Here is a 22,314-nt window from a genome sequence, read left to right as displayed (position 1 = left end):
CTTTTTGATTCTGAGAGTAAATTAATTGCTTTAACAAGTAAGTAGTGATTTGGAGTTTGATTTGAATTTGAATGTGTCAGGCAGTCAAAAAAGTCCAAGCAGAATGTTTTTAAAGTTCTTTTTTTTTTCAGTTTATATTGCTTTATTATTATTATTATACTTTAAGTTTTAGGGTACATGTGCACAGTGTGCAGGTTAGTTACATACAAAGTTCTTAATGTAAAATTATTTCAATTTCACAGTAATCTAATGGGTTGCTAGTTTTTTAATCTTGTTCAATGAATCCTGGTGCCTTGCTCAGTTCCCTGACATTCATCCACAGCAATGATAGCAAACATACATATAATATTGTATATATTTTACAAATATATACAAATACATGCAACATAATGTATTGCAATATATAGATACTATATATAGTATTGCAATATATAGATACTATATATAGTATTGCAATGTGTAGATACTATATATAGTATTGCAATATATAGATACTATATATATATAGTATATATGCAATACGATATATACAAATACATGCAACATTTGTCTGTGGTATTCTTTTCTAACTTGCCTGAGAGAAAACAATTTCTTCTGACAGAAAAGGCCTATCCTTACTCTGTCCAATTAGAAGTCAATTCATTTCCTTAGTTCTTGAGGTTGTTATAAAAATATAAGAAAGATTATATCTTTTACAGATTGGAAGTCCTCAAAGGTAGGTATCTTTGAAGCTCTGCTGCCTAACTTACTGCATGGCCATGAGTGAGTTCCTTAATCCTTTTTATAAGTCTCACCTTCTTTTTTTAACCTTCTATTTTAGGTTTGGGGGCACATGTGAAGGTTTGTTACATAGGTAAATCCATATGTCATGGGGGTTTGTTGTACAGATTATTTCATCATTCAGGTACTAAGCCTAGTACCCAATAGTTATTTTTCGTGTTCCTCTCCCTCTTGCCACCCTCCACCCTGAAGTAGGTGCCAGTGTGTGTTGTTCGCCTCTATGTGTCCATGTGTTCTCATCATTCAGCTCCCCCTTATAAGCAAGAACATGTGGTATTTGGTTTTCTCTTCCTGTGTTTGTTTGCTAACGATGATGGCTTCCAACTCCATCCATGTCCTCACAAAAGACATTATCTCATTCTTTTTTATGGCTGCATGGGATTCTATGGTGTATATATACCGTATTTTCTTTGTCCAGTCTGTCATTGGTGGGCATTTAGGTTGAATCCATGTCTTTGCTATTGTGAGTGATGCAGCAATGAACATTTGCGTGCATATGTCTTTATGGTAGAATGATTTATATTCCTCTGCATATATACCCAGTAATGGGATTGCTGGGTCAAATGGTAGTTCTATTTTTAGCTCTTTCCACAATGGTTGAACTAATTTACACTCCCACCAACAGTATATAAGCATTCCCTTTTCTCCGCAACCTCGCCAGCATCTGTTATTTTTTGACTTTTTAGTAATAGCCATTCTGCCTGATGTGAGATGGTATCTCAGTGGTTTTGATTTGCATTTCTCTAATGATCAGAAGTCTTACCTTCTTTATCAAGCAGAGGAGACAACCTCAGAGGGTTATGAAAAGTAAATGAGAGATGCACAGAAAACCCTTCAAACACTACCTGGCACCCATGAGTACCCATGACTTGCACTTTCTTTACTCATCAACAAGCATCTATTAAGCACCAACTATGTGCCAGTGTCTAAGCTAAGTGTGAAATACAGAAATAAAGGCAGCTTTGTTCCTACGCAAGAGCTGGTGCTTATAGCCTGGTACAGGCATGGACACCCACGTGTGGTCATTGCAATAAGAAAGATGTAAACAAAGCCCTACAGGAGTAGGAATAGAGGAAGTCTTCACTAATGAGATATTTGAACTGAGTCTTGAGGCATGTAAGGCAGGAAAGGGAGAAAGGCACTTTGAGGAGGGCAAAGCATATATAAAGACAGAGATGAGAAAGAATGTCTAGCATACCTTTCGGTGTCTGAGAAAGTTCATTACACAATTAAAGCAGTGAGGGTAGTTTGTCTTGCTTACTCTCTCTGCCCTGCAGTTTAGGAGAGGTCATGGAATCATGTGGTCTGTTTTTGTTTTTGTTTTTGTTTTCCCAAATCACTGAATGTTTTCCAGATAAATTAACACCAGTTGGAGCTAGCCTATTTTCTGGTGCCTTTAGATACTGGTCACACTCAGCTGTACTCAATTCTACTGTTTAATAAATATCTAGAAATAGTGATGTCTGCAGAGGCTTGCTGAGGTTAGGTGTTGGGGAAAAAGGGGCAGAGAGAGGTAGATAGAGAGTTGGCAACAGCTTCTGAGGAGAGGTTTATATTCAGTTCCTCAAATCAGTTCACTATCTGCATGCTAAGAGTGAAAAGCTTATCTTCTTTTTGTCAGCAGTTTTCTTCTTGAGGCCATCAGCATTTTCCATTTTTAATTAAGGCAATTTACAAAGAAGGATGCATAAAACATAATAAAATAGCCTAAATTAAGAACAAATGAGAAAAGATACGACATATGATATTTTACTGTGAAAATACAAAAAAAACAAAAAAGTAAAATATCTCAATAATCTTTTATATTTATTATGTGTTGAAATAATAATATTTTGGATATGTTTGGTGGAAATATATTATTAAAATTAATTTCATCTGTTTTTCTTTTACTTTTAAAAAATGTGACTACTAGAAAATATAAAATTATATATGTAGCTCACATTTGTAGTTTGCGTGACATTTCTATTTGACAGTGACAGTCTATTAGCTAAACGCATCCATCAGCTGATGAATGGATAAATGAAATGTATATCCATTCTGGGGAATATGATTTAGCAATAAAAAGGAATAAAATAATGGGGACAGGATTTTTGGGGGAGGTGATGAAATTGTTCTAAAATTGATTATGTGATGGTTGCAGAACTCTGAATGTATTAAAAACCGTGGAACTGTACGCTTTAAAAAATGAATACATTGTATTAAGCTATATTATAATCATAAAAATAAAAGTTTTTGAACTACAGAAAACAAAAGATAAAAGTATACTCTTGCTCAGAAGAAAGCCAACTATTCTTAGTACCAAGATAAGAAGTGTCTCTCTAATGGCACCCATAGGGAAGCATGCCATCAAAATTGAATTCAACAGCAATATTCAATTATCACTATTCTCAGAGTAAACACAGGGGTAACTCCTGCAGGCCCATCTTTTGTGATGTTTTTAATATTTACTGGTGGCTCAAACTCAGTTTAGTAACTCATGTGCAAATGGTTCCCAAATTACTGCCTTTGACCCAAACTTCTCCTTAAAACTTCACATCTGCATTTTTAATGTCCCACACGTACCTCAAGTTCAACATGACCAAACGCCATTCCCCTTGTATTTTCTGTCCAGTTGGTGCCACCATCTTCCATCCAGTCACTAATGCTAGAAACCCGGGAGTCCCCCTTAAATCTTCATTGTCTTTCACCCCATGCCATTCTACCTCTGCCAGTTCAGTCTTCCAAGATGTTCCCAAATCTGTGTCCTCTATTCTACCTCCACTATCCTTCAGGCCTCATTGTCTCCTGCTGGAATATCGCAGCAGCCCCTTAACTGGGCTCTGTGCCAGGCTTGTTCCTCCTCAGTCGATCTCACCCTGCTCCATCTGCCAGCATGTGAATCCAGGATGCAGTGAATTTCCATCACATGCAGGATAAGGGTCATTAAAGCCTCTCTGACCAGGGCCCCACCTCCCTCTCCTCATCTCTTGACATTCCTTTAAGTGACCTACATCTGCCTAGCTCCTGCCCACCCTCCTGAAATTGAGGCAACCAAGTCTTACTCATCCTTTCAACTTAGCTCAGGGACACCTCCTCTGTATACCCAGATATAGATCACTGTCACCGCACTTTCTGTATTGCATTATGGTATCTACTTACTCTTCTGTCTTCTCTGCTGACTGTAAGCTGCCTGAGGGCCAGGACTGTGCCCACGTTTTCCTCATCTCTGTAGCACCAGCACAGGCCCTGACAAAGTAATGCTGAATAAACGTTTGTCAAATGATGGAGGAACCATAGGTAAAATAAACGTGATTTAAATTTTGGATCTAAGCAAATGGTTAAGAAATCTTATTTATTTATTTACTTATTTATTTATTTAGAGACATAGTCTTGCTCTGTCACCCTGGTTTGATTTCTTATGATGCATGTCTTCAACTATTGTGGAATTACAAATTAACACACTTTAAAACTACATTTGAAATATGCAGTGGTGTGATCTCGGCTCATTGCAATCTCCGCCTCCTAGGTTCAAGCGATTTTCCTGCCTCAGTCACCCGAATAGCTGGGATTACAGGCACGTGCCACCATGCCCGGCTAATTTTTGCATTTTTAGTAGAGACAGTGTTTCGCCATGTTGCCTAGGCTGGTCTCAAACTCCTGACCTCAACTGATCCGCCCATCTTGGCCTCCCAAAGTGCTGGGAATAGAGGCGTGAGCCACCATGCCCAGCCTATGGTTAAGAAGCCTTAGAAACCCAATTTTTAACTACTAAATGCCTTTGCTGGCCTCCATGAGGACACAGATTGTGTCTATCTTGCTCATCACTATGTTGCCACTGTCATTCAGTGTTTGCTGGAAGGGTGGTTGGGAAGACAAGCAAACTCATGAACATAGATACAGGCAGAGAAATGCATTGGAAACAAACTGCCATTCACAAAATCATACCTGTTATCGCCCAAACCTGAGTTAGATTACTCAATAGCCAATACCCTGAAAGCTTGGGAAGCATTTATTTTGGCCTTGAACAAATAATTATCCAATTGAAAGTGAAAATTTAGGTGGCAAATACTGCTGTATTTCCTGAATTCAACTACATTGTCAGGCCTGAAAGAATATACCCCAGTTTCTAAAGGGAGAGACATGAGTTTCTCTATTGTCTTATGGAATGAAAATAGTCACATCTCTGGAGTTCTTTAGAAAGCATGTCTAGACCGTTTAATTCACACAAAACAGACAGATGCCTCACATCTGCTTTACAAAAATGAGAAAAACAGAGTCTGGGTTTTTTGTTGTTGTTTTTTTTGTTTTGTTTTGTTTTGTTTGTTTTTTTTGCTTTAGCTAAGAGCCAGTTTAATTTTTATTCCTGTACTTCTGTGGTCGTTGGTATAGAAATCTGTGTGAATATTGAGGGATATCTTAGTAGTCTCAGGACTTCCTGCACTGTGAGGACCCAACCACAGTACTAAAAAGTGCTTTATAGAATACATACAATCCTCAGTTGAGGTGTTGAGAAGATAAAAACATACTTGCAAGCAGCACAGTTAATGCAATAATATATCTTTTTGCTACCAGTTCTAGTTCTTTATTTTATACATTTGTTATATGTGCAATTACAATGCAAAAATCAAGGGTGAATGACAGACCAACAGCTACCACACAGAGATAGTGGAAATGATATTATTCGTAATGCTGCTAAGCCGCAACACCGAGGAACGAGTTTAACAGTAAGAAGTGCTCAGTCAGCTTCGGCACACATGCAGATGTAGGAACAGACATTCTGCTCTGTCCTTATTCCTACACTTTCCCTAAAACCATAATGTAAAAGGTGAGGGCCTGAAATAATGCACCTTGGTGGTTTTATCTAGCATTTCTGGAAGCGCCATTGGTGCTAACATTTCTTCAGCAAACATTCAGGGAAACTGTGTCTAAACACTTATGTACCAGAGATATTAAGATGATTGGACTATGGCCCATGCCTCGACCAGACATAGGCCTGTAAGTTCTGAGTGCTGAGATGAGGGATAACAGGAATGGATGAGGTGCTTTGGGAGCTTGGAGAATTGGAGAGGGGAAGGCTTTTGTTCTAGTTCAGGGAGAGGGGCTGGGGGCTTGAATTATGATAGGGCAGTGGTGTTAGAGAAGAGAGGGCAGATCCCAGAACTATTTAGGAAATTGAGCCAATGGAGCTGGTTCACTAAATGAATTTGTGGGACAAAGAAGAGTGAGAAGATGAAGTTAGCCCTGCAGACTCAACTTGGGCCGCCCCAAAGCAGTGATGCAGTTTATTGGAATAGGAGTGGGTTTCAGGGATGCGAGAATGAGTCCAGAATTGGACGTGTTGAATTTTAGATGGCTATGGGATATGCAGGAGCAGGTATCCTGGGGGCAGCTGGAAACATGGGTCTGGAGCTGGATGAGGGAGGGAGACCTGGAAATGAAGACTTAGTAATCAGAGGCATGGATGGAAAGGCCCACGGGAGCTGTGCCAAGTGAGGAAACAAAAAGGGAACAAACATAAAATTTTAGGGGGCAGTGGAGCAAGAGGGATGGCCAGCAAATTTGACAACAAGCCAGGAGGCATGAGATGGAGTTGGAAGCCAAGAGGGGAGACACTTCAAGGTGGAGATTCTCCACCACTGGTTATAGTACATAGTGGATGCTCAATAAATAAGTGAGCATTGAACAAATAAATGTAGTCAGTAACTACTGAGTTTCCATCTGACTTGAAAACAGACTTTATGTTTGTGCTGATTTATACTATAATGGTGATGGCTGTTGGCTTTGGAGCCAGAAACGAGGGGGCTAGATCCCAGCTCTGCCACTTGCCAGTCAGATGGCCTTGGAAAAGGTACCCAGGCCCAAAGGAAGATATTGCCCACCTCAGTAACTGATCATCAGAAGGAGGTGGCTAAATAAACTTTGATACAACCACACTGTGCAGTTAAAAAGAATGAGGTTGATTTTTATGAACTGATATGGAAAAATATCTCTGAGTGATATTGAGAAGTTTCCAGAACAGAGCAAGCTGCAAAAGCATTTTTCAATTCTCCGGGTATAAAGATGTGTCTATTCATAGAAAGGTCTGGGAAGACATACAGTACACCAATGCAATAAGAGTAGTTACTCTGGAGCAGGGACTGAGTTTAGAGGGCGGTAGTCATGTGAATTTTGAGTTCTCCCTGTAAGGTTTGATTTCTTTGATTTCAACTATTGTGGAATTACAAATTAACACATTTTGAAACTACATTTAAAATATCTACCTTCTAGTGTTGTGGTGAAGACTAAAATGCAATGACTCTAGACTTATTGCTGCACAAAGGATGCTCCATACATAGACTACATAAACCGCACCTGGTAAGGACTCCTGAAAAAGGCAACGGGAACCCTCATTTTTGAGCATGGGCTCTGTGCCTGGCACTTTCTTCACAGTGACCTTCTCTCTAAGGTAGATGTTAAATGTGGCCTTGGGATACATCTCTGTGCTTCCGATTCCTCATCTACCAGTGAAAATTATACTAGAACCTATTTTATAGGGTTTTTGAGAAAGGGAAATGCATGGACATGTGCCTAGTGAATGTTAGCTATTAACGTCATCATCCTCCTCCTTAGATTTTAGCTGAGAAGACAAATGTTCAGAAAGATGTTACTTAACCGAATTCTCACAGTAGTAAATGTCTGACCTAGAATTTTAATGAAGATTTATGTAAGTTTTTTGCACTGTACCACTGGTTAATGGTACACACACACACACACACACACACACACGTGCTTATGTAATAAAATTGAATAGAAAACTGAACCAGAGACAGGGGATTGGGGAATGAGGAACTATTGTTTAATGGGCACAGAGTTTTTGTTTTGCAAGATGAAAAGGGTTCTGGAATTGGATGGTGGTGATGGTTGCACAATAATGCGAATGTACTTAATGCCAACAAACTAGACACTTAAAATAGTAAATTTTCTGCTATTTTATCACAATTAAAATTTAGAAAAATAAATTTTTAAAAAATGGAAATGGGAGAAATTTGCCTTAAGACTGCCAGCCTAGGAGCTGGAGCTGGAGCTGAAAGGCCCTGCCTGTGTCCGGGGCTCTCAGGGCCTCTGGTCACACTCTCGACCTGGATTCCTACCATCTCCCAGTCCCCAACCTTTTGTCCGTCTGTGCCTCTCAGGAGGGCCCCAGGAGCAGCCTACCCTCAACTCCTTTATCCCTTTGGGGCTAGACTGGCCCGCTGGAGCAGATTTGATGCTGGCAGCAGCTATCCCTGGTCCTGCCCCCAGGAATGAGGACGCACATCCTCCCTCTGATATCCCTCCTCTCCCTGCAAGTCCTAGCTCAGGCGTCACCTCTTCCCTGAAGGCTAGAGAGGTGCCGTGTTGTGCCCAATATCTCACTGCTAGTGCATGGCAGATGACAAATGCACACTGCAAGCTCTTCTTCCCACACCAGCACATGCGCTGCCAGCTTCATTTGAGATCCAGCCAGTGAACCGCAGGGCTGAATCGGTATGCAGACTTCATTGTGCTGAGTTGGCCACAGAGGATACATTTAAATGAAGGGCTCAGGTTTAGGTTTGGGGTTTAGATTTTGCTAGAGGATCAGCAATGAGACATTAATTAATGTTAAGCCTATCCCTCTAACTAGTATAAAGTAATACCTGCCGACCCAACTGTGTGCGCATGTATTGACCGCTGCTCTGATGCCTAATAGTGTGTGATTTCCACTGAACCCTGCCTCAGAGGGATTGGGGGCCTATATAGTGATTCCTTTTGACATTATTCACCTGGGAACTGGTTCATGCATTAGTCATTACCCGAGGGGAATATCTGGCAAGCTTTCCTCAGTTCTGGATGTCATTCAGAAATGTGCCTCTCAGGGAAGCTGTCCCTTCCAATCTCATTGTTGGTGGCAATGCCTGGCTAGCATGTCACAGGTCTCCAGCCTGGGAGGCTTTGCTAAGGATGTCGGTGCCCTGAAACTCCTGACTCTTGATGCAGCTATGTACCAGGTCAAATCGACTCCACAGGGACCCACAATTTATCCAGAAGGGCAATGACAAGGCCCTTCTGACCTCGTTTCATTTATTATTTGTCAGCATTTATTCTGTGCCAGGCATTGTGTTGGGCACTGGAGATAAAATATCCCTGTATCCATGGAGCTTCCAGACTAGCGGGGGTGACAGACATCACCCAATAAATAAAAATGACAAATTACAATAACAGCTAAGAAGGAAAAGCATTGGATGCAGTGAGACAACACGAGGGAGAGACATTGGCTGGCAGAAAGCAGAATTTAAATTGGAAGGAGTGCAGAGAAAGCCTCTCTGTGGAAGTGATGTCTACCAGGAGCCCTGGAGAGCAGCTGTTTCCATCCCCTTCTCCCCATGGGTGAGGCTGTCCCCTTCCATTCCACCCCCATGTTCACAGACACACACAGATGCACAGACACACCCACATGCATACACTCAGACACGTGGACACAGAGATTCACACACAGACACATATACACATGCACACACAGATACACACAAGACTCATAGACATCCATATGGCCACACAGAAACACACAGACATCCAGGCACACAGACATAATGGACACACACACACACACGCACGCACACACACACAGACTCACAGACACAGAGACCCACATACACACACATAGATACACACATGCACACAGGCACACACACACATATGCATCTCTCAGTGACATGTCAAACCTGCTCCTGAGGGGCTGTCTGAGGGGCCGTTTCACCTGAGGGCACCCACAGGAAAGTTGGGGGGAGGCACTGAGGGCTAGGGCAGCCAGCACAGGGCCTGGCAAATGGCTTTGCCCTCAGCGAAACAATGGCTCCTGGTTGACGTGGTTCCACCTCTTGGTTCTTCTCCTGGCATTGTTGCTGAGGCCAGCACTTCAGTCTCTGAATATGCAACATCTGCACATTCCAGTTTCTAGGCATCAAGCTCTTCCCTGAAATATCAGCACGAGTGAGTCCTCAGACTCGGGAGCTCCTTGCAGGCTCTAAAGCTCTGACACACATCTACACATTCTCATGGGGGCTCAGGAACAATGGGAAGGTCGGTAGGATATCTCAGTTTGACTGAAAAGGCTTTAAACACACACACGCACACACAAACATACACACAGGAGGGCTTTGTAAAAAAATGGGGAAGCTACTGAATAATCAGTGATCTCATGTTTTAAAATTGGAAAATTACATAGCAATATATTTAAACTGTGCATAAAACCTCACCATCCTCCTTCTGAGCCTCCAATCGCTGGCTCCCCGGTTCCCAGTGTAGAGGAAAGGACAGGGTGGAAATGATTTGCCTCTGGGCCTCTGTCAGCTCCCATCAGCCCCTCTTACCAAAAGCAGCCCTCAGTCCCCAGCCCAGGACAGGCATGAAGAGAGCTGCCTGGCTTCCCTTCAGCAGGCAGTGGGGAAGCCCAGGGACACCCTTGGTTTTGTGGATTGTGGTTTCCCTCCTCTCCTCCCACATTCCCACAAAAAGAAATGCAGAATCCGATCCTGTGATGGTGGCCTTTGTAATGACTGACTCTGGACGCAGTGGGTTACAATGTAGCCGCTCCTGGTGGAGTCAACCCTGGGCAGACCTACAAAGTTTGCCAGAAAAATCAATACAAAGCTGACAGACCAAAAGTGAGTCATGCCAGTTCTCCTCTTAGGAAACAGTTCGATGGGTGTCTGACTGCTAGCACCTCAGTTCTTTTCATAGTAGGTCTGAAAATAGCTCAGAAATCTTTAAATGTCTGGAGACGTAGGCGACAAAAAGAGTTTTAAGTGGAAAAAAACCTCCCCAAGAACCCCAATTCTGTTCCTGCCACACATACCCCAGCCCACCCGCTCATGCCGTGTAGGCTGCATTCCTGGGTGCCCAGGGACTGCTGGGCAGATGGACTGGCTGCTGTGGGAGGCCAATAGTCTAGGGCACAGGCTCGGTCATCCCTGGATGGATGATGAGCCTGGTCATCCAACCTTCAGAGGCCCAGGCCATTTGTGCTGCCAACTCTGTGTGTCCCTTTTTACAAAGCTCTAATGTCTCTTCTGCCTGTGCCTGGTTGCTGGTTGAAAGGCAACTCCTTCCTAAATGGCCCTTTTCTGTCTTTTAGATAGAGCCTTACTGGGCCCGTGCAGATTTTCCACTTCCTCGGCTGTGGCCCTTGGCATCTGCGGTTATATTCAACAGGAGCACCAACGGTGGCCAAGAAGTCACTAGTAAGTCTAAGACACTGGAAAGAGAAAGATTAGCCTGTGTGTGAGGGGAGTGGAGGGGTTGCAGAAAAGGATGGGTTGTTGGGGGAGAGCCTAGGGATGAGTCTGTTGGGAATGAACATGAGTTAACACGGACAGAAGCGGGGTGAGAGCCTTAGAATGGATACAAGAGGACCGATGTGCAAGATACCGAGGAAAGTGTGGGTGACACCTGGTCCGGTGGGTGCAGGCGAGGAGACGGAGGCACTACTGCAAGGGGCACCCCTGAAGTAGTGTTTCCCCATGAGTGGTCTGAAAGCCACCTGAACCCAAGTCACCTGGGAGCCTTTAACTGCAGATTCCTGGTTTCACCTCAAGAGTCTGAATTTGTAGATGGGTGATGCCCAGAAATCTACATTGTGAAGAGCTCCCCAGAGGATTCTGCTGCACAGTAAAGTGTCTCTCAAGTCTACACTGCTTATGACTGTGCGCAATGCCCTTTGGATTTATTTCCCTTGCATCTAACATGGTACTTGGCAATTACTCAGCTGCCAGTAAATAATCAATATTGTGAGTAAAGGGATACATACATTGGGAGGATTCAAAGATGACTGAAATTTCAACCCGAAGGGCCAAGAACACTGTGGTTCCATTGATAGAAATGAGGAAGAAGTCAGGAGCAAGAGCAAGTTTGGAGTGAAGGTGGGAAATTCCATTTTAGAGAGGGTGAATGCCAATGCACATGGGTGACGTGGGTGTGGGGCTCGGGAGTGAGGGCGTCGGGCAGGAGACACAGGGGTCCTTTGCAGGTGGGTTGAGGCTGCAGTTGGATAAAGGGTGTGGCAGGCTCCTATGGACATTGTGGCTGTGGACAGAGCTGTGGGAGAAATGGAAGAGGGAGGGGTCAGAGGAGAGGGAAGAACCATGGGGTGATGGGAGGGAAAAGCAGAGCCTGCAGCACACAGCGCCCCAAAATCACAAAGGAGGGAGTTCCCAGGACTTAGAGGTTGATCTGTGTGGCCAAAGAATTCGGGGCAGCTTGAGGAAAGGCCACTGAATTTGGCTATTAGGAAAGCACTGGTGACCATCACGACAGCAGTTCCAAAAGGGTGGTGGGAACAGAGGCCGGTCACAGAGAAAACACAAGGAACTGACAGGAGAGGAAAGCCAAGGTTGCCAGTAGAGATCACCCCCTCAGGATTTCTCAGGGAAAGGGAGAGAAATAGGTTGGCAGATAAGGAGTCAGTTGAGAAAAGCAAGGCTATGGCCTCACTCATCCCCAAGGGCCCCTTCTCATGCCAGGCTCCCTCAGGGTGCTGCCTGGCCTCCAGGCCTCCCTCTGCCCACTGCACACCCCCTCTGTGTATCCCAGGCACTCGGGCAACATGGCTCTGAGTATTCCCTGTCTCTCCAGGTGGCACCACCTTCCACCCAGCCACCAACCCAGCCAGAAACCCAGAAACCATCCTCCCCTCCCTCTCCCTCATCCCACATCCAGTCACTGATGGAGTCCTGCAGAGCCGCCTCCCCGTCCACTTGCACTGCCCCTCCTCCCCACCCCACTCCCTTTGTATCTGATCTATACTGTGACCGTGACCTCAGATCAGCCACCTGTCCCCTCTCACACTTCCAAGCTGATGCTAGAGTCATATTCTGACAGCATTCATCTGGTCAGGATATCTGTACCCTGGTGACAAAAGAATGAAGCTCAGGCTCTTCAGATGGCTTAGTTCTGCCCCCCATCTGCACCTTGCTTTTCTCTGGACTTACTGACTTCGACATTCTGCACACATGCTGGTGCTTCAGCCTCCTTCTCTCTGCCTATGCAGGTCCCTGTTACTGGAGGAAAAGGTTTTTTCCTTTTCCCTTCCCTCCACCTGCCCAGCCCTGACTCCCAGCACCATGCCCTGTCTGGCTGGCTCCTGGAGTCCTCTTTCTGTTTGTAGCCCAGAAGTCCTGTCTTCACAAAGGAAACAGTTATTCCTCTTTCCTCGTGTCCTCATTGCCCCCTTCATCCAAAAATGCTTCCAGGGGGCTCCTGTGCTCTCTATTCTACCAGATTGTGGAGCCCTCTGGCAAGCAGGGATGGGGGCCAGTCCAGGTGGAGAGCAGTGGGAGCAGCCCCAGCGATCGTTGCCCCCAGGAGGCCTTGCTAGGCTAGGAGCACACTAGGTTAACTGGAAATAAAATAGACTCAATGGAAGGCCTAGAATAATGTCACTACACATTGCCTCTCTTTTTGCTCTCTGCTCTTTTCCCTTCTTTCTTCTCTGCCTTTTCCTTTATTCACTCTCTCCTGTTCCCTCTTTTTTTTTCTCTCTTTCCCTCCAATTTCTGGTTTCTTTTTATCCACTGTTCCTTCTGTAGGGCCTTACACAACTCCAAGGCATGCCAGCCTTCTTCTCCCCCTCTCTTGTATGTCTTTCCCCTCCTTCTGTTTCCCCTCCACGGGTCTCTGAGGCCTTGTTTGCATCTCTGTTCTGAATGCATCAGCTGCCAGCTGCAGATGCAGTCGTTTGCTTGGGAGAATTTACCCAGGAGGATGGTGCTATTGACAAGTGAGGTCCCAGAAGGAGGAAAATGTTGCAGAGTTTCAGACCTGCAGCACTGACCGGATGTAACACCCATGTAAGGGCCTTGGGTGGAAATGCTAGTTTAAATTTCTCCTAAAAGTAGGAGGAGATAATAACCGTGTACATGCAGCATTTAAGTTCTTCCCTCAAGGGGAGGTGTTTGTTTTTCCTTTCAAGATGTAAGGCATCCTGGCCCTAAAATACCCCCTGAATATCCATTTATACCCTTGCTGCAGGGATGGTGACTAAAGGGGAGGAGCTGAGCTACACACCACTTGATGGAACGCAAAGACTGTGGTGAGGTTGGAGAGCAGTGCTGTGCGGGGCAAGGTTAACACAGATTTCTACACCCTTTTGCTGCATACACCGACAAGGCCACCTGCAGATGCCACCACTGCTCAGTGTGAGTTGAGTGTTGGATGGGAGAGCCTTCTGCTCCATACACCTCAGGGCCCCTTCTGGGGCCCAATAACCTCATGGGAACAGGTAGGGGATCTCCTAGCCTTCACAAAGGCAACAAACCAAAATGAGCAAAGAGTTAGCCCTGAAGTCCAATGGGATCTTGGTGATTTTCCTCTGCCTAGTGATTGTTAACAGGAGGAATCTGGATTCCGTGTACATAGGTGGAAATAGTGGAAATCCCAAAGGAGACACAAGCTGATGATTTTAAAACTTGATTCACTTGGGTCAGAACCTAGCTCAAGCATTTTCCTGATTGCATTGTCCCTGCAACTGTCGTCTATTGTAGCTGACTGCTGAAGAGGAAATGAAACCAAATAGAAGGTTGTTTGTAAGCAATCTCTCTGCTCTTCTTAAAAATAAATTAGGGATATCAGGATCGGCTCATGGCTAGAATGAGGACATAGAGAGACATGCAGAAATTCTGTTTTTATATTGAGGTGAAGAAGTGGGTAGGGCTTTAAGGATTATCTAATCCAACCTTCTCATTTTGCAGCAGTGGAAGGTGAGGCTTGGAGAGGCCACAGGATGTGCCTACAATCACAGAGCTGAAGGCAAAAGCCAGCAGAACCAAGTCAGCCCAGTGGCCTTCCTACCGATTCACCATGGCCTTTGGACCGGCCCATACTCAGTCTATTTTAAGTAGTGCCAAGAAGTGTCTCTATGTATCCCCCAGCAGTATTCATGCCCAACCAGCCAGGACACTCAGGGTTCCCCAGTTTACTATTAGGGAGCTACTTCGGCAGCAGGGAGAGTGGTACTTTGGGACAGGTTGGGGCTGGCAGGGCAGGCTGACAGAGGTGCTGAGCAGGAAAGCATGCAGGAGGAAAATCCTGCAGGGGTGTCTGTTTCACAAGAGTCACAAGAATACAGGACCATTCCTTCTACAAAGGAGGCTAGTGGTTCCAGATCCTAGAAAACCAGGACTCCGCCTTTACCAAGAATGAACAACAGCTTCTCCTTCCCCAAATTGCAAAAACAAACAAACAAAAAAAACACCCAGGCTTTCTCAGGAAATCTGGTCCCCAACTTTGAATGCCCTCCTTGTTTGCTACTGCATATGTAATTGAAGTGCCTCCAAGAGATGCAAATAATTTTTGTCTATTTAATCTGCACACTTTTTGAGGCTGGAGTCCCGAGTGTGTCAGTATTACTGCCCATTCCCGAATCGAGGCACAGAGATGAAAGTGCAGCAATCAGACATAATGGTTCAGTGCAGCCTGCGTCAATGCTTGCACAGTAGTGTGTTAATGAGTGTTAAAACCGACATCTCAAATATGGCGTCCTCAATTTTAAAAATTACAGCTCTGTAAGAAGTCATGCTGTTAAAACACACAAGAAATACCAGTTAAGCCTTCAAGTAGCTAACACACAGCCTGTACAGATCACCACTATCCCAAAGTGCATAACAACTTATTTTCTTTGAAATGAGGCAAGAATTAGCAGGTAGTTCAATTATTTGAGTGCTAAGATAAGTAGAAATAACAAATCCAAATGTTAAATACCAATTACTACCTTACGAGCCACAAATCAGCTTGGCATTACAACATGCCCTTCCTCACTCACAAACCCGAGAAATGTGGGGGTTTGGCAGAAAACACAAACCTATAACCAATATGCATTTGTGCAACAGACGTGTCACTTCCCAACCTAGCACTTCCAAAATGCGCATCACAGATATCAAAGCCTGGCCCACTAGCATTGAAAACAATAACCTTCAAATGCTGGGAGTGACACTTCTCTCAAGCTCACAGCTGGAAACAAGTCATCTCCAGTTTCTACTCTGTCCCCCTAAAGGAGGTTTACAGGTCAGTCTGACAGCCTGGTTGCCAAAGATGTCACCTCATATTTTTACAGAAAATTAACCTGACCCTCCCTGGTTAGCTTCAGGGACTAAAAGAAACTGCTGGTTAGATGTTATCTAGCAAGGTCAATCAAAGACCCGGTGGAGAGCACCTGTAAACTTCAAACCTTAGTGAGACTTTAGGGGAGAGGAAGATTATTTCTCCCTGGGTCACCATTCAGTCTACATCCCTTGTGGGATTCAAGCCAGCCGGGTTGTTCTCTCTCGCACTTATCTGAAACCACCACTTGAAAAACTCAATGCTATTGGGACATTCTCATGCTCAGAAGTGAGTAAAGGTCCAGTTGGGCAAGATAATATTTTATATAAGTATATATGTATGTAAAAGAGATGTTAAAAAGATAGTCTCTAAAGCACGTTGGGATTCCTCCAATGAAAGGCACCAGATAAATGCAAGTCATTACCAAAAAGAAAAGTCAAGTTTTCCAGCTTTCACATCTGCAAAGAGTAACCACTAGGGTACCTCTTTTTTGGTGGTAAGCCTTCTTGTTTAGAAGAATCTTCATGAGAGTGACTGAGTTATTCTGCCTCGTTCCTTGCTTCCACTTTGCATAAGCTTCCTGGTCAGCGGCCATGGATACCAGGCTCAGTGACCCAATACCATCAGCCTTGGCAAACTGATCGGTCCTCATAAGTCTGTACCACCACCTGCCTTCACTGCAGCTGGGGATGAGTCTGTAAATGTTATGCCTTCCAGGGCTGGAAGCACCGGCCAAATCTAAGTGTTCCATGTGCAAATTCTGAAAAATAACCCTGCTCCTCTGATTCAGTACCCAGTTGCCTCTAAGTCGTCTCACTTTTCCTGAAGCTTCAGAGACACGGATGTAGACACTAGGAGACAGCCACCTCCCAGCCTCCCACGAGCCTCCAGTCCAATGGAAATATTTGAACTGGGGGCTCCAGGACACAAGTGGCTAGTGAATTCATTCAATAAATCACCCACACTGTAGTAGCCATGACAACTACAAGAACACAAAGCCTTCTGATAAGATCCTTGCCACACCTCCATGAGGTAAGTATCATCTTCAATCAACTGAAACACAAAAGGACCTCTTAAGAAGAGGCCCAACCTTTGGATGAAAAGCCTGGATGGCTCCATGCTCAGACCCCTGGGTTCTATTGCCTTTTCAAAGATGGAACAATAATGAAAGCCACCTGGAAAACCATCAGATTACCTTAAAGATGATGAAGAAGAATTATCTTATAGAGGAACCCAGGTTCCCCATCACAATGTTATGTGCTGGTTAACTGAACAAGAGGAGCAGGAGCATTTTGGAGGAGGAAACAGTCGTCTCCCTTCAATACAAGTTTGGAAGCTTGAAGGTCTTTTGAATAGCATTAAGCTTTTCAAGTTTACAATTTTTTATGACATTTTATGAACTAGCAGTTTTTTATTTTGCAACTCTTTCCTTTCTCCTGGCCTCTACCCAGTCACCCCCCATGAAAGGCAGTGGGAATGCAAGTAAGAACTGCAGCATTTCCATCCTGGGTAAGCCACACCACCATCATGCACGTCTATATTTTGAGTACATGCTTCCATACCACCAGGTTTCCATGTCATGGCAGGAACTCCAGGGCAATCACAGCATCATATACAACATACTATATCCTAGAAGCAAAATTATCTGAGTAAATTCTGCTTGGAAATAAAAGGGCTCTCATGTGATGAGCTTTCAGAGTAGGCAACAAAAGTATTTAAGCTACTGCCCTTGCTAGCAACCCAACAACGTTCACCTCAGGGAGACGATACAACAGTAAACTTCTTTTTAGTTGAGGAAGACAACACGACCTTACTCCTAAACATCTTAAAAAATAAATATTTCAAAAACATGCTAATATCTTAGACACAGCAAAGTTTGGTCAAATGGCCTAGATCAGAAACCTCATCCGGAAATACATTTCTCTACAGTCACCCTAGGAAACAAGGAGGCTTGACTGTGAACCAAGGGGCTCAGCCTGCACTAACTTGGCTTTAAGCACCCTAGGGTTTGGACTATTTAGCTGAAGCCCCTCTCCCTAATACATCTGTTCTTGGGTAAAAAATTCGATCTTCACTGCATGTTTAACTAAGTAACATTCTCTAAAGAGTGACATTTATGAGACGAACATCAGTGTACATCGTTCTAAAGATGATTGGTGCACCCATGCAAGCCACGGAACTACAGATCATTTATAAAAACAACTTAGAGACTTGCATTGGTCAAGTCTGCTTAACTTTGCATTCTCTTTGTTTTGGTACTAAAACTAAGCAATGGATAAAGAGCTGAGATTTTGTTTTCACATGACTGTGAGCAAAATCTCATCATATCCTTGCTGACCTCATAGATGCATTTCCACTGGACAGACTTGTGGGGGCTTTTTGTACAGAACTCACACGACAACCTCAGAAACAGGAGCACGACAACTCATAGACAGTACTGGGCCACAAGCACTAGAATAGCGTACACGATGGACAGAAAAATTAGCATTCTGGGTGTACTCATCTGGCAAAAAGGTGAACATTTTATGCCCACGATGCAAAGACCAGTGAGTGTCATTTCATGGAAAGGTGCAAAGGCATGGTGTCAGACACACCACCCTCTAAAAACGATTCTAAATACTGTAAAAGAAACCTGGGTGCATATCCCATGCATCTCTCCCCTCAGGGGCTGGGCATACTCCTTACACCATAACCATAAGGTGCCTGGGCTGTGCCAGAGGCACAAGAGGCAGCTCAGCAATGTGGGGTGGAGGGTGACAAGTCCTCCCGGCTAATGTAGGGAATCATTTAAACTGAGTTCACTTGGTGAGCTCCTGCTCATGTTCGTCAGGCTTGCCATAAGGGATTTAACTTTATGGGCATAATAGTCCCTTAAATTGACCGAAGGAACCTCCTTCATTCCATCTCCAAAGTCACAGCTGCGCATGGCACTCTCAAGTTGCTTTTGGCGCCGGTAAAAGTGGGAGAACTTATTGAAGATCAAGGTGATGGGCAGAACCACCACGAGGATGCCTGCCAAGATGCAGGCAGAGGCAGTCAGCTTTCCTGCTGTGGTCCCTGGGACCACATCCCCGTACCCCACTGTGGTCATACTGACAGTAGCCCACCACCAGCAGGCAGGGATGGTGGCCAGGCCCTCGTTCTCTTCCTTTTCAATGGTGTAGGCCACCACGGAGAAGATGGAAATCCCCACGGAGAGGTAGAGCAAGAGCAGCCCTACTTCTTTGTAGCTGTATTTCAAAGTGGCCCCCAGGGAGCGGAGGCCAGTGGAGTGCCTGGCCAGCTTTAAGATGCGGAAGATCCGCATCAGCCTCAGGACCTGGGCCACCCTGCCCAAGTTGGCTAAAGTAGGTGTGCTCTCCACCACCAGGTTCACCACCAGAGTGATGTAAAAGGGGACGATGGACATGAGGTCAATAAGGTTTAGGGCATTCTTGAAGAACTTGAGGAAGTCAGGGGCCACAGCAAACCTGGCCACCAGCTCAAATGTGAACCAGGCGATGCCAAAGTGCTCCACGATTTCGAACCTAGGGTCCTCGCCAGGGTTGCCCTGGCTGTCAGGGATTTGGAAATCGGGCAGGCTATTGAGGCACATGGTGATGATGGACCCCATCACCACCAGGATGGACAGGATGCTGAAGACCCTGCTCAGCACTGAGTAGCCGGGGTTGTCCAGCGCCAGCCACAGCTGCCTGCGGAAGTTGCCGAGGGGCTGCCCGTCGAACTTGGAGGCGTCGTTGTAGAAGGCAAGGATCTCATCGAAGGAAGACGTGGTGCTCTCCTGGTCACTCTGCTCGTCCCACTTCTCCTGCTCGGGCTCTACTTTGCGGCCATGGTAGCTGTAGCTGCAGCAGGAGTCAATGAAGAACTCGTTGATGCCCCAGTACTCGATCTCCTGGCTGAAGGAGAAGACACATAGCTCAGCCATGACGTGAAGCTTGCCGGTGTGATAGAAATGCAGCACGTAGGGGAAGAGCTCAGGGTTGCGGTCGAAGTAGAACTCCCGCTGGACGTCGTCGTAGTCATCGCAGAGCTCCAGAATGGCCTCGCGCGAGTGGCAGAGCAGCAAGCGGCCCAGGCGCGTCTCGGGGAAGCGCAGCAGCGTGTGCGAGCGCAGCCTCCTCTTGAAACCGCCCACGTTGATGCGGATCTCCCCGTCCTCGACGTTGGCCTCCGACACGTCCCACAGGCTCTGGCCGGTCATGCTGGAGGCGCCGGCCGCCCGCGCCGCGCGGGGGCGCTACACCTGGAAGCGGAGGGAACAGCGTCGGCGAGAGCGCCGTGCGCCCTGGCTGGGCCCCCTCTCCCTACCCATTACTGGCGGGCCCAGGCCTCCTGGTGGGTCTTGGGTGCTGAAGGGCTGGGCTGGGGCAAGAGTTTGAGGGGTCTGACCCCCTCCCAGGAAAGGCTGGGGGTGGGTATGTTTCTATTAGCACAGCTCCACCCCAGGGGTCTCGGTGGGCGCTTTGCGCGTGCGGGGTCGCGTCCCCGCGGCTCTGAGCGCCCAGAGGGCTGCATGCTGACCTTGTCCATGGGTAGGCCCGGGAGACGCCCCCGCCCGCTCGCCGCAGGCAGGTGGGACCGGAGCTGAGATACGCACGGGCAGGGCCGGGCCGACACGGGGGGCGCGTAGCTTTGGTGGGGTGGGGGGGATGCGCTGGAGTCTGGAAACCCGGGCCGCGGGAATGAGGGGGGCGGCCCGGCCTCCCCTGGGTCCAGATCCCACGCCTGCAGCCCCCGCGTCCCCGGCCCAGGTCTCCCTGCCGGCCTGGCGCTATGCCCCGGGGCCGCGTGCGCTGCGCCTCACCCAGCGGGGCTGCCCGGGCTCGCCCTGAGCGTTCTGGAAGCGCTTACCTGGGAGCACGGGCGCCCGCGGCCGAGGCCGGCGGGAAACTTCCCCAACCCGCGGGCGAGCATCGCGGCGGTGGCCGCTGCCTGCTGGCGGTGCGTGCGCGGGTGCGAGTGTGTGCGCCCGAATGTGCGCCCGGCGGGCCGGCGGGCCGGCGGGCGGGGGCCGCCGAGCGTCTCCTCCCGTCTCGGGCCGGGCACGCCGCCGCCGCCCGCAGCTGCGGAAGGCTCACAGGTGGCTGCGTGGTCCCGCCGCTCGCGGAGCCCCCTCTCCGGATCCGCGCGCCCCTCACCCGCCGAGAGAGGCAGGAGCCCGCGCCGCAGTCGCCCCGTGAGCCGGGGTGGGAGCAGAGCGGGTGTGACCGGGCGCCGGCCCTGCGCGGGGCGCGGCGCGGTGGTGCTGAACGGACAGCTCCGCGCGCCTCGGCCGCCGCCCGGGCTCGGAAGGCGCAGCCGCCGCCGCCGCTGCTTGTCTGCGCTTCCCCAGCGCGTCACCGCGACCACCTTGCGCCCCCGGCTCGGCGCGGGGCCGACACCTCTCCCTCCCCCCCGACCATCCCCCGGTGACAGCTGTTATTATCACCACCCCCAGGGCGCAGGCAGGGGGCTGCCTACGGTGACCTTTCCCCGCTGGGTCTGGCGGGAGCTGGGCTGGGAAATAAAGGGCGGCTTGCGCGTGTCCGGGGACAGGGCGGGACCAGAGGAACTCCAGGTCTCCCCTTTTAGGGACCTGAAGAAAAGTTTCCCGAAGCCCGGGGGTGGGGTTGTTGGGGAACAGGAGCTGGAGGGGAAAAGAGGGGGCCGGGAAGTCCAAGGTGGAGATCGGCTTAGTACGCGGGGGGCGGGAGCGCAGGCCGCACGGCGGGGGCGGGAGTCGCTGAGTTCTGGTCGGGAGCTCTGTGTGGGCACAGTTTGTGTCCAGGCCGGTGTGGTGTGCTGGCTGTGCGGGACTGCAGGGCGCTGTGTGTGTGTGTAGGCTGAGGACAGCAGGACTTTTCAGTGTCTGTGTGTACCGCGTTCATTAAAATGGGTCCTCTGTGGGATGGGAAGATGCGTCGGCACAGGGGGGCCCTGGGACGTGTGTCAGCGCAGTGTGTGGCATGGGGAACGGTGTGCTGTGTGTACAGTGTGCTGTGTACAGTGTAGTACTCTTGGGACTGTGACGGGCTCATGTGTGTGGAATATGTTGAGAGCGGTGTGCTTGCCGACAGTGGGGACTGGGGGGTTCGAGCTGGAGTGGGGACTGGTAGATGTGCTCAGGATCTGTCCCTATTCCTAAGAAGACTCGTGGCCCAGATCTGAGCTCTTGGTCTCCTAGGATTGTCCTTAAGGCCCTGCCTACTGGGCTGAGCTGAGAAATGGACCCAGTCCCTGGGGAGCCCCCTCCCTTTGGCGTTTCTCTGTGGTGTCCACTTGCAAAGACTGGAGCACCGTGGGTGTGTGAGCTTAGCAGGGAGCTAGCGTCTACATGTCTTGGTCAGAAGTCCTGGGAATGCCCTTGCAGGGTGGCTCTGGACTCATGGTGCAACCACCACTGCCACAGTGGGAAGCACATTCTTTCTTTACGCAGTCCTGGCAATGCCGTCCCAGCTGAAGAGGTGCTCTGTGTAGCTC

The 22,314-nt window shown here is 47.5% G+C and overlaps 2 protein-coding genes across 6 annotated transcripts in view; one reads left to right on the top strand and one right to left on the bottom strand.

Annotated features, from left to right (window-relative positions):
- The window catches only part of STK3 (serine/threonine kinase 3), a 422,170-nt gene that overhangs the window by 368,532 nt on the left and 31,324 nt on the right, over nt 1–22,314 (top strand). For 2 of the 5 annotated variants that reach the window (XR_010135011.1, XR_010135012.1), the window contains 3 exons: nt 10,895–11,000; nt 13,786–13,952; nt 14,505–17,702. Coding sequence is in view for 1 of the 5 variants with exons in the window: in XM_031013812.3 (XP_030869672.1) it covers nt 10,895–11,000; nt 13,786–13,850 (171 nt within the window). In the remaining 4 variants the exon portion in view is untranslated. Of the gene's footprint in view, nt 1–10,894; nt 11,001–13,785; nt 17,703–22,314 lie in introns of those variants that run through there. The other 3 variants (XR_008667625.2, XR_008667626.2, XM_031013812.3) reach the window with 2 other exon arrangements.
- KCNS2 (potassium voltage-gated channel modifier subfamily S member 2) lies at nt 15,278–21,161 on the bottom strand. Its single transcript, XM_004047357.5, has 2 exons — nt 20,707–21,161; nt 15,278–20,098 (listed from the first exon to the last, which is right to left on the bottom strand). The coding sequence occupies exon 2, from the start codon at nt 20,054–20,056 to the stop codon at nt 18,623–18,625; it is 1,434 nt and encodes a 477-aa protein (XP_004047405.1). The 5' UTR covers nt 20,057–20,098; nt 20,707–21,161; the 3' UTR covers nt 15,278–18,622.

Source organism: Gorilla gorilla, chromosome 7, assembly GCF_029281585.2.
Source record: "Gorilla gorilla gorilla isolate KB3781 chromosome 7, NHGRI_mGorGor1-v2.1_pri, whole genome shotgun sequence".
In the NCBI taxonomy this organism is placed as follows: Eukaryota; Metazoa; Chordata; class Mammalia; order Primates; family Hominidae; genus Gorilla; species Gorilla gorilla.
Note: the sequence above shows the minus strand (reverse complement) of the source record. Positions and strands in the feature narration are given on the sequence as shown.

Bases quoted from the DNA above. Each gene is read 5' to 3' on its own strand.
- KCNS2 (XM_004047357.5), bottom strand. From the start codon at position 20,056: ATGACCGGCCAGAGCCTGTGGGACGTGTCGGAGGCCAACGTCGAGGAC.